The following is a 12702-nucleotide window of genomic DNA, read 5'->3' as shown; positions in this document are numbered from 1 at the left end:
TTGCTATCCTCAGTGCTTCCTTCAAACTGGAGGAATACTAATTCATCTGCCTCGGTAGAGGGCAATGGGGAGGTAGGTGCTAGTGAGTTGTAGGCTTCCTTTCCCATCTTTGAACAATGCCAAGAGATTTCATGAGGTTTACAGTGAATGTTGAGGATTCCCGAAGCTACTCTTTCCCAGCTGTATATCATAATGCTGCTACATGAGATGGGTCAGAGATAGTAATGGTGGTGTTTGGGACATTATCTGTAAAATATGATTGTGTGTGTGTGTGAGAGAGACTATGTCAGACTGCTGCTTGTTCATGGGACAGTTGTCTAAATTTTGGAATAAGCTCCCAGGTATTGTTAAGAAGGACTTTGCAAGATAGACACTGCAGTGTTTGCTGATGTCATTTCTGGTGCCTAGCATGATATCAGATGGTTTATCTAGTTTCATTTGTTTCTTTCAACTTTTCCCAGTTAGATACAACTGAGTATCTTGGTAGGTCATTACAGAAGGCAGTAAATGTTGGCCTAACCAGTCTCGCCCACAACCCGTGAAATAATTTTTAAAAAGGCCAATGTATGGATGGTAGATTTCTTATCCTAAAAGATATTATTGAACCAGATGGATTTTTACAACATTGTTTAGCACAGTGGCTCTGTGGTTAGCACTGTTGGCTCACAGTGCAAGGGAACTTGGTTCAATTCCAGCCTCGGGCAACTATCTGTGTGGAGTTTGCATATTCTCCCCATGTCTGTATGGATTTTCTCTGGGTGCTCTGGTTTCCTCCCACAATCCAAAGATGTGCAGGTTAGGTGAATTGGCCATGTTAAAGGTTCGCATCGTGTTCAGGGATGTGTAGGTTAGGGGTAAATGTAGAGTGATAGGGGAATGGGTCTGGGTGTGTTACTCTTTGGAGGGTTGGTGTGAACTTGTAGGGCTGAATGGCCTGTTTCCACACTGTAAGGATTCTATGTGACTGCCATTAAATTAATTTCCTAATTGCAGACTTTATTGAATTCAAATTTCACAATCTGTTTAGGTGAGATTCAAACCCATGTCCTCAGAACATTAGCCTGAGGTTTTGGACATTTTCACTTCACTAATATTTATATTTTGAACACAGGGACTGAGTAGCTCAGTTGTCGAGGTGGCTAGTCTTCATTGATTCCTGTTCTAGTTGAGGTACTCTTGAGATCTGCTTCCTTGCCCTGCCCTGAGAGTGGAAGGCACTGGTTAATTACCACTGGCAAAACTGCCAACGAAGCAACCTAGATGAAACATCAGCAGACAATAATCCAAGGACCGGCCTCTATGTGGTGCAGATATTCATCATATATCAAATATCAAAAATGGTCTGTGGGGCACGGTGGTTCAGTGGTTAGCACTGCTGCCTCACAATACCCGGGACCAAGGTTTGATTTCAGCCTTAGGTGACTGTCTGTGTGGAGTTTGCACATTCTCCCCGTGTCTGCGTGGGTTTCCTCTGGGTGCTCTGGTTTCCTCCCACAGTCCAAAGATGTGCAGGTCAGGTGAATTGGCCATTCTAAATTGCCCGTAGTGTTAGGTGCATTAGTCAGAGGGAAATGGGTCTGGGTGGGTTATTCTTTGGAGGATCAGTGTGGACTTGTTGGGCCAAAGGGCCTGTTTCCATACTGTAGGGAATCTAATCTTAAAAGTTTAAATTAGAAACAGTGGGCCACCACTAGATGTGGCATATCAAATCATTCTAGGTAGAATCCTAAAGGCAAGCAGGAAAATGCCAAGTCATAATTATTTTGTTTGGTGCAGCTCAATCCATTATAGGTGACTGTAGATGGATGAAAATTTCACCTAAATCACACGATTTCAGGTCTCACTTTAGAGATTTGAGTTCAGTCTGGATCACGGTTGATGGCCACTGGTGCTGACGTTTGGAAGAGACATTAAAATAAAAACTGGTTGGCTTTCTGAATTGAATGTAAAAAGATCCTTGACACCATTTCAAAGATAACCAGCGTATTTTTCCTTTGCTGGTCAAACATTATCCTGGAGTCAACATTACAAATGGAATATCTTGCCATTACTCTCCGTGGGAACTTGCTGTATCGAAATTGGTTGCAACATTTCCCGCATTACAGCACTAAACTTCAATGTAAAATGGTTGTATCAGGTTGTTAAAGGTTCTGAATAAATAAGTATTTCGTTTCCGTATCTCCCCCCTCCCCCATATTACCAACCTATTGTGGATCGACTTGAAAAGTTCCGATGAATATTCATTACCTGTGCATGAACGCCTCTAGTATTCTGCTTGCAACAATTAGACTGGCTGATCAGACTTTTATAGATTACTATAAGTAGTCAACAATAATGCAGTGGAAACAGTGACCGTTAGTTGCCTCAATGAAAATTGCAAAATAGAACAATTACAACGTCCAAGGGGATGATCTAGATGACTGGACTGTTGGTTCGCGTTTGAAATACCTGTACAGTAGAGTTTTGAGAAGCTCGTGTTTTACTGAAGTTAGACAAGTTTGAGCAGCGCCTGCAGTAGATACCAGAGACCGAGGTTGAACTGGGGTGGGGTAGAGAAACGAACGCTCTCGGCTGGGGTCAGGTTACTTGCGGCGAGCTACTGATGGTGGCTGGGAGGGGCGAAGTGAGGCGAGGCGTCACCGTCACTTTATAATCTCATCTTCAACGCAAGGCGGCTACTCAGAATAACAGCCCGAGATCAGACAAAACATTAGTAGGCACTTTCTGAGAGATCAGGAGGCATTTCCGATATGGCGGCCCCGGAGCGATGGCTTCTTATCTACCTGTCCTTGCTTTCCCTCAACAAATGGACTTCGGCTTTTAACTTGGATACCGAAAATGTTATTAAGAAAACTGGAAAGCCGTCAAGCTTGTTTGGGTTTTCTCTTGCTATGCACTGGCAGCGAAAGCCAAGAGATCAAAAAATGTAAGTATGTGTAGGTTTGATTTACTTTAAGAGAAGGCGCTATTGTCAAGCTGGAAGAACGGTACAGAAAGTTCCTCTGTGTGTTATGGTTTGACCGGGGAGAACACTGCATACTTCACCTCAACTGAGTCCAAAACAGCTTTAGCGAACTTTTATATTAAAGTTTGTGCGAAATGTTCACGAACTCCCTGCAGCAACCACTTTTCCGCCTGTGGCTGCCCTACCTGTTCACACTGAAGCTCAGAAACAGCGGCTGGCGCAGAATGGTCGTGTGTGCCCCCTCCACCGGGAACAACTTAACAGGCGACCCCTCATCCGAGTGGGTGGGGGGAGGGTCAATCCCATGGCCACTTCACTGCTCCCTTTTCCCACTGGTTTATGCCAGGGCCCCTTCTTAAGTGTTGATTCCAAAGTTTTTCAATTTAGGGCAATCCCATGGGAATCTGAAGTGAAGGGGATTGTTTGGACTGAGCAGTGTGTGCCTTCCCGGTCAGTGGTAGTTTCAGGGATCATTGATATTCAGGGCAGTGTTGAGTTTTGTCGGCTCCGTTTCGTTCTCCAGGGAACCTGATCACAATCTGCCAGCGTAACATTACAGCCCCGAGTTGATCCCAATTGTCTCCAGTAAAAGGAATCCGAGCTTTATTAGCATTTAACTGCCGGTCCTTTAACCAAAGTGTAGAAGCAGGTGGTTTTCTGAGCAAATCTGATAGGTTTTCCTTTCTTCAAAAAAAAAAAATTTGCAGTTGTTGCAATCTGTTTTAATCATTCGGACCGAAAAATGCGGCTATTATTTGTGATCCCGAGTTTGGGTTCAACACCGTGGTGTACAAACTTTTGGGAATGTGTTGGCTGTGGGGGTTGGGGTGGGATGGGGAGGGAGGGAGGGAGTGAGAGCTGCCTGGTTGATAGTGCCATTGGCTGGCCGCTCCGGCTCCTCCCCTGCACAGACGCCGCTGCCGGGCCCTGGTTGCTATGGTGCAGAGAAATCCCGGAGCCTCACTCAGTGCAACGGGCTCCACATGGGGGCTGGGGACCCAACCGAAATGAAAAAAAAACCTCACTGAATGCTATCTCTTTCCTTTTGGAATGAATGACCCTCTGACAAACAGCATGCCTTTAAAACCGAATCTCGGAATGTCTTTGGCAAATAACCTTCACTTCAGACCAAGTAGCTCATCGTCGACAAACCCAGTCTTTTTTTTATTTTCAGGAAATGCATGCAATCACCCCCCCCCCCCCCCCCCCACACCCCCAGATTTTCTTTTTACTGTAATTGAACATATTTTAGGTGTGGAGCCACATGCAGTTGGGTGTCGTCTTGTATCTGATGTAATTGGAGTCGATCATTTTCACAGGGACAGCAAGTTGAATTTATGTACTGCCATGAGAAAGAAAGTATCCCAAAGTGATTCGAAGGTAAAAGGGGAAAGGAACAACAGCAAAGATCTTTAAAGGAGCATTTTGAAAATGGGTGAGGAGATAACAAGGCTCCGGCGTGACGTTTAGGGAAAACGTTCCAGAATAATCAAAATATCTGAAGTCCCAGGTCGATTAGAGCGAATACAATTCAGACCAGAATCTGAAAAGTGAAGGATGTGTGCTTACAATATAAGGTTGGAGGACGTTTCGGAATGGGGGAATATCGACGTTTTGGAAGGACTTAAAGAACAGTGTAGGTTTTGAATGCATGGTATCGTGAAACTAAGAGCCCAGTGGAAGCACAAGGACACTGGAACAAATTATTGCAATGCTGTGAATCTGCACTGAAAGCAACAAATGGTGGGGATCCCTGCGGGTCAGACAGCACCCATGAAGGGGAGTCTTTCTCTCGATGATTGCTGTCTGACTCGCTGTGATTTCGAGCACTGTTTGTTTTCAGAAAGGATTGAAGTCGGTGGGATAAAATTAAGGTTTTCAACTCTAGTTCTAAGCACAATGCAGCATAGCAAGCTGTTTTGGTGAAGAGTGGGATGGGCTTCAGTGTTTGTGGAGCTGAAGTTAAAAATCACACAACGTCAGGTTATCGTTCATCAGCTGAAGAATGAACAATTTTTCAGTGGTGGAAATAGCTTCACTGGCTACACCACCCAGATTTGACACCGTCCTGCTCCGTTAGCGTGATCAAACCAGATTAAACATGCATCTAGATATTATCCGTGTCTCCTTGATCCCTCAGAGCAATTGGCAGGTATAATTTGGTCAGGGGATGCCGAGGTTTTGGTGTTCTGATATATTTGCTTCTGTTCTGTCATTCGTGACTTAATGTCAAGTTGCTTAGTATCTCATAAGTAGCCAGGTGATGGAAAGAAAGTAGTCAACCTCATTTGGCATATAGATATTTACTTGATGTTGACAAGGGAAACTTTGTTGGTATCTGAATCTGGGTCTAAGACTGCGAACTTTGGGTGTGGTTTGAAATCAGTGAAGATGTCTTGACTTTGGAAAGTAATTGAGGAGCACAGCTTGATTTAACTAAATGCCAATGATGTCTTGTCGTTGCTGTCTACATGATGTCTTTGTTGACTAACTAGGGTGGTCTTGATATAGTGCACAGAGCAGAAACAGAATGGTGGTAATTGAGTAGGAAAGAAAGACACAGAGCTAGATAACAACATGTTGAGGATAATTGGGTGACAGAGCTATGATGGTAATCGGAGAACTTTGAGAATTGAGGGTGAGGTATAAAGGAACAGTCTATGCAAGGGGTTTGCTAATGATGTGAAAAAACATTAAGTTGAGGAGATGTAGTTGATAGAGTTGGGTAGGAGGGGGAGTGTGGCACAAAAGTGAGTCTGTTAAAGAAGATTAAGGTTGAATTGGGGCTTGGAAAATGTCCAAACTTGGAAAGAGGGGGTTGAAATGGATGAGGAATTACTCTTCATCTTTATGAAGAAAAGTTCTAGAAACCCATTTGGTTGGTCTGCATATGGTTGATCTTGGGAATTGAAACATTGCTTAGCTCTTAAACCTATTGTTGGTGTTATTTTGTGAGGCAGAAAAATAATTATATATTTTAAAATTTTAAAATCATCTGAGCGACCTGAATAGCAATCACTGCCCATTTGGCAAGACCCTCAGCCGAGGACTTTCTTTGCTAAACTATTCAGTCTTAGCCTCATTTTCTAATTTTAGGCAATCTTTCAAATCCACCTCCTAGAACTGATGACTGATAATTAAACATCTTATTATTTGGCTGTGTCAAATTTGTTTCATAACATCCCTGTGAAGCACCTTGGGATGTTTTACTGTGGTAAAGGGTCTACATAAATACATGTCAATGTGTAAACCTCTGCATCTAAGGTGAAAATTAAGACCACTAAATATTGTAGAGTCATAGAGACGTACAGCATGGAAACAGAAAATTCAGGAGAAACTCCTCAGCCTGATAAGATCTGTGGAGAGAAAAATACATTTAAGCTGGTGTGTTGTCAAGTAAGCAGGTCCTTGGCCTCCTCCATCGCCAGATCATGGCAACATGACGTCTGGAGGAAGAGAGTCTCATCTTCCGCCTAGGAACCCTCCAACCACAAGGGATGAATGCAGATTTCTCCAGCTTTCTCATTTCCCCTTCCCCCACCTTATCTCAGTACCAACCCTTGGATTCAGCACCGCCTTCTTGACCTGCAATCTTCTTCCCAACCTCTCTACCCCCACCCCCTCTCCGGCCTATCACCCTCACCTTAACCTCCTTCCAGCTATCACATTCCCAACGCCCCTCCCCCAAGTCCCTCCTCCCTACCTTTATCTTTGCCTGCTTGGCACACCCTCCTCATTCCTGAAGAAGGGCTTATGCCTGAAACGTCGATTCTCCTGCTCCTTGGATGCTGCCTGACCTGCTGCGCTTTTCCAGCAACACATTTTTCTGCTCTGATCTCCAGCATCTGCAGTCCTCACTTTCTCCTCCGTGTTGTCAAGGAACTCTAGTAAATTGAAGTCAATGGGTACTAGCTGAAAAGAACATAAGAACTAGAAGCAGGAGTAGGCCATCTAACCCTTTGAGCCTGCTCCACCATTCAATAAGTTCATGGGTGATATTTTTGTGGACTCAGATCCATTTATCCGTCTTCTCACCGTATCCCTTAATTCCTTTGTTGTTCAAAAAAAATCTACCTTAGCTTTAAAAATGTTGATTGAAGTAGTGTCAATTACTTCCCTGGGCAAAGAATTCCATAGATTAACAGCCCTCTGGGTGAAGAAGTTCCTTCTCGATTCAGTCCTAAATCTGCTCCCTCTAATCTCGAGGCTATGCCCCTTTGCAACCTCTAAAGTACCAGCGTTTACTTTATCCGCTCCTTTTTGTTTTATATATTTATAGAAACTTCTGTTATCTGTGTTAGTTTTTCCTCATATTCTATCTTTCTTTTCTTATAGCTCTTTTCGTGGCTTTCTGTTGACTATTAAAGTTTCCCAATGTTCTAGTTTCATGCTGTTTTTGGCTACTTTGTATGCATTCTCTTTCACTTTGATAGCCTCCCTTATTTCCTAAGACACCCTCCTTTATTTCTTTTTTCTTAGTCCTTCCTTTTCACTGGAATACACTTCTGAAGAGCACTTTGAAAAATTGCTTTGGAAGTCCTCCACTGCTCATTAACTATCCCACCATCAAATCTTTGTTTCCAGTCTACTTTAGCCAGGTCCTCCCTCATTCTATTGTAGTCTTCCTTGTTCAAGTACAGGACCCTGTTATTGGATTTTTATCTTCACATTCTCCATCTGTATTCTAAGTTCAACCATACTGTGATCACTCCTTCCAAGAGGATCCCTAACTATGAGGTCATTAATTATTCCTGTCTCCTTATACAGGACCAGATCTAGGATAGTTTGCTCCCTCGTTGGTTCTATTACATACTGCTGAAGAAAACCAGAGTTGAAAAATGTGGTGCTGGAAAAACACAGCAGGCCAGGCAGCATCCGAGGAGCAGGAGAATCGACGTTTCAGGCATTGCCCGAAACGTCGATTCTCCTGCTCCTCGGATGCTGCCTGACCTGCTGTGTTTTTCCAGCACCACATTTTTCAACTCTGGTCTCCAGCATCTGCAGTCCTCACTTTTCTCCTTGCTGAAGAAAACTATCATGGATATATTCAACAAATTCCTCCTCAAGGCTGCCCTGACTGAACTGGTTCAACCAATCTACCTATAGATTAAAATCCCCCAAGATAATTGCCGTGCCATTTTTACAGGCATTAGTTATTTCATTGTTTATTGCCTGCCTCAATGTGATGCTATTATTTGATGGCCTATAGACAACGCCCATCAGTGACTTTTTCTTCTTAGAATTTCTAATTTCCATCCAAATGGATTCAACTTTATTCTCCATAGAACCTATATCATCTCTCAGCACCATTCTGATGTTGTCCTTGAATACTAAAGCCACACCACCTTCCTTACTTTCCCGTCAGTCCTTCCAAATAGTCAGAAGACCCTTGGATATTTAACTCCCAATCATGACCATCCTGTAACCTTGTCTCCGTAGTGGCTACCAAATAAAATTAATTTGTGACGATTTGTGCCATTAACTCATCAACCTTGTTACGAATGCTATATACATTCAGGTAAAGTGCTTTTATGCTAGCTTTCTTACCCTCATGATTTCCAACATCTCTAACATCTTCTGAATTATCTTTCATTTTTACCTCTTTCATTGCCTGACTTGAACATAAACCCTCCTGCACAAATGCTAACATGCTGCTTACCTTTTTATTTACAATCATGCTTCCTGTCTTTTTCCCTTTCCCTTCACCCGACTCACTAAAGTCCTAGTGATCACCCTATTTATCCTCTTCGCTAGAACACTGGTTCTAGATCATTTCAGGTGGAGACTGTTCCATTGGTACAGATCCCACCGGTTCCAAAACTGATTCCAATACTACATGAAATGGGAACCCCTCTTTCCCACACTATTCCCTTAGCCACATATTTACCTCTCTAATTTTCTTATCCCTAGGCCAATTTGGCACGTGGCTTGGGCAGTAATCCACAGATTTTGACCCTTGAGGACCTGTTCATTAATTTTATTCCCAGTGCTTGATAATCCCTGAACAGGTCCTCCATCCTAACCTTGCCTATGTTGTTTGTCCCAACGTGGACCACAACAACTGGATCCTCCCCCTCCCGCCCCAATATACATTCAAGCTGGTCAGAGATGTTCTGTACCTTGGCATCGGGCAGGCAACGCACCATAAGTTCCATTTGCTGAACACAAGAAAATGAAGTGGTTGCTCAGGGCTGTCATTTCAACGCAAGACATGGTTGTAGGAATTTCTCAGGTTGTGGTTTAGATTTCATTATCATCAGTTGTTTCTTCAATGAATCTGCCTCCAATATAACTTTAGAAATATGGTTGTTCAGTGATTGTATGGTCTTCAGTTACATTCACAGCATGGCATATAATGAAGCAGTCTGTGTCTGCACCAGTAAAACCAGGACACCATTCAAATATGGGTGATAATTGGTGATCTTTATGCCATATTCATGTCAGACAATGACCATTTCAGACAAAAGGGAGTCCAACCAACACCTCATGATATTTAATCTATTTTGATTGCTAAACACCCACCACTAATATAGTGGGAGTCTTTATTGGCCGCAAAAATAACTGGACCATATATTAGAAGAAGATCTGTAATTGGTTTGCCGCATAGAGTGAGTTCTCAAAGCCTTTCCAATAGCTGCAAAGTACAAGTCATGAGTGTGTTAGAATACCCCCACTTGGGCTGGACAATACTCAACACCATTCAGGCCAAGCTACTGACTTGATTGGCATTCACACAGTGGATTAAACATTCATTCCTTCCATCATCGGTACAATGTGCAGCTACAAGATGCACTCCTCCATAATAACTCTCCAAAACTTTAAGGCAATGATAACATCTCCTAAACCTGTGACCTCAGCCACTTCGATGGATTAGGACAGCAAATATATGGAGACACCACTGTGTAGAAGTGACCTTTAAGGAGGCACAGCACCTTGACTTAGAAATGTATTGCTGTTCATTCATTGCTGGCTCAAAAGGCTGGAACTTCCTTTAAAGCAGCACTGAGAGTTAGCTATATCACATGGACTGAAGAGGCTCAATGTGTGGCTAACCAGCACCTTCCTGAGGGCAGTCAGGGATGGGTAATAAATTCTGGCTTTGTCTTCCTCGTTAGCAAGAAAAATATTTGGATCGAGGCAAGAATTGTTAGTTGAGAAGCGGGCAAAGACTAATTTTACTTGTTCTTACTCTGAGTTTTGGCTAAGGTTTTCTTTATTCTTTCATGGGATGTGGGTCTTATGGGCAAGGCCAGCATTTTGTTACTTATCCCTAAATAACCTTGAACTGAGTACCTGTAGCTCATTGGGCCATTTCAGAGGGCAGTTAAAAGTCAGCCACATTACTATTGGTCTAGCGTCATGTGTGCTAGATTTACTGCACTAAAGGTCATTAGAGTGCAGGTCTTTCCAACAATCAATGTTGTCATGGTCTCAATTACGGAGAGTAGCTTTTATTATTCATTAAATTTTCACCAGCGGCTGCTGTGGCATTTAAACCCATGCCCCCAAGGTATCAGTCTGCGGCATGTGGATTACTGGTCTAGTGACATTACCACTATGCTATTGTCTTCCCCAAATTGTTGATGGGGTCTAAAGTTTTTAGAATATTAAATAAAGATTGAGTAATTTTGTTTTGTACTTGGGCTGAATTCAAAATTTGATATGAGAAAAGTTGACTTGCCTCCGTGACACAATTTTCAGCAAAATTAGTCACAGTATCTTTGACTTATCAAAAATTGACGAATTGATCAGTTTTGTACAATGGTTGTATGTAGCCCACCCCAGTTAAATTTCTACTGTACTTGGAAAGTAATCATGCAGGTTTCTTAACCTTGAGTGAAATTGAATTCTGATCTTGCATAAGTATGATTAAACCTCCCCTTCCCACACACTCCACCCACATACTTTAGATTCAAACCAAAACTTCTGCTGGAAGGTCAGGGTCTTTTGATTGGCTTTGCTGAATTTTAAGTCAGGCAGAGCAGTATGCTTTGTTTGGATAAAGTCAAGATGATTACCTCTCTCTTTAAATGGCTGTAACCCTTGTAGTACTTGTCCATTAACAATGCCTTTATATATCTTGATTGTTTTCCCTTTCAAATCTCAAAGTTTAGTGATTATTCCAATAGTACAAAGAGATTAGTTGGGTAAGCAATTAACTTTCATAACTAGCTCACTGTGAAATTATTGGTTACAAAACATCAATTGTGCAATTGTTTTCTGGATGTTGCTGACATTACAGTTCTTGAACATAATTGGATATGCTTCTTGAGAATTGTTTTTGTAGACTGTTTGTTACTAATGGGTAGTGGTGAACTGTTAGCTGTTAATATCCATATAGGCATGTAAGAGAATGGCCCCCAGGCTAAATATGTGGCAGAAAAGACCCTTTACCAGCCTGCTCTCACAGAACAACGCTGTCCCCTGACTATCAAGATCTATGGTGAGCCACTGGACAGAAAGTCTCGAGCTGTAGGTAAGGAGAGACATTGAGTTTTCTCATTGCCACCTCCAGTGTGCTAGTGCAGCCTTCCTCCATTTGAGGAAGAGTGTTTAATGACAAAGACTTCCAAACCCAGCACCAAATTCATGGTTCACAGAGTGGCCTTGGTATGTGTCTTTCTGTATGTTTATTTCTCTGATGCAATGTATGGCAGACATTTGAAACCAGTCAAGAACTATCAACAGCAATTTCCTTTGCAAAATTCTGACAGATGCTACAATATCAGTGTCTTCTGTGAAGCCAATTTTAAGGCACTGGTTACTCTCAATTGGCTACATTGAGTGAGATACATTGATGCCTGAAACAAGACTTTGAAAACAAGCTCTATATTCGGGGTTTCATCACAGCAAGGGGTTAGTAGATGGTAAATAAAACACTTTAACGACGTCCTCAAAACCTACATGAAAATAGGTAAGGTTCCCATTGACTTGTGAGAATCTCTGACCCCAAATTCATAGCTCAAAATCATACAATTATAGAACTCTCACAGTGTGCAAGCAGGTGATTCAGCCCATTGAGTCCACACTGACCCTCTGAAGAGCATCCCACCAAGCCTCACACAATACTCTATCCCTGTAACCCTGCATTTCCTATGGCTGATCCACCTACACCACACATTCCTGGACACTATTGGCAATTTAGCATGGCCAGTCCACCTAACCTGTACCTCTATGGCCTTTGTGTGGAGCCGCAGGAGATGAAGGAGTTACTAAATGAGAATTTTGCATCAGTGTTTACTGTGGAAAAGGAAGTGGAAGAATGTAGGGAAATGGTGACATCTTGAAAAATGAGCATATTACAGAGGAGGAAGTGCTGGATGTCTTGAAATGCATAAAAATGGATAAATCCCCAGGACCTAATCAGGTCTACCCTCAAACTCTGTGAGAAGCTAGAGAAGTGATTGCTGGGCCTCTTTCTGAGATATTTGTATCATCGATAGTCACAGGCGAGGTGTTGGAAGACTGGAGGTTGGCTAACGTGGTGGTACTGTTTAGGAAAGGTGGTAAGGATAAGCCAGGGAACCATTAACTGGTCAGCCTGACATCAATGATGGGCAAGTTGTTGGAGGGAATCCTGAGGGACTGGATTTACATGTATTTGGAAAGGCAAAGACTGATTCGGGATAGTCAGCATGGCTTTGTGCGTGGGAAATCATGTCTCACAGACTTGACTGAGTTTTTTTTTGAAGAAGTAACAAAGAAGATTGATGAGGGCAGAACAGTAGATGTGATCT

General features: G+C 42.6%; 1 protein-coding gene across 2 annotated transcripts in view; it reads left to right on the top strand.

The window, feature by feature from the left end:
• The first annotated feature begins 2566 nt into the window (after positions 1-2566).
• Positions 2567-12702, top strand: part of LOC122551565 (integrin alpha-6-like) — an 83888-nt gene continuing 73752 nt past the window's right edge. For both annotated transcript variants that reach the window (XM_043693639.2, XM_043693640.2), the window contains exon 1: positions 2567-2926. In XM_043693639.2, the coding sequence (XP_043549574.1) occupies positions 2751-2926 (176 nt within the window). In that variant the 5' untranslated portion in view covers positions 2567-2750. The remainder of the gene's footprint in view (positions 2927-12702) is intronic.

This window comes from Chiloscyllium plagiosum, unplaced genomic scaffold, assembly GCF_037043375.1.
Source record: "Chiloscyllium plagiosum isolate Xiang-an unplaced genomic scaffold, Cpla_swu_hap1 HiC_scaffold_7, whole genome shotgun sequence".
NCBI lineage: Eukaryota > Metazoa > Chordata > Chondrichthyes > Orectolobiformes > Hemiscylliidae > Chiloscyllium > Chiloscyllium plagiosum.
The sequence above is the reverse complement of the archived record's forward strand: the minus strand, read 5'-3'. Positions and strand labels throughout refer to the sequence as shown.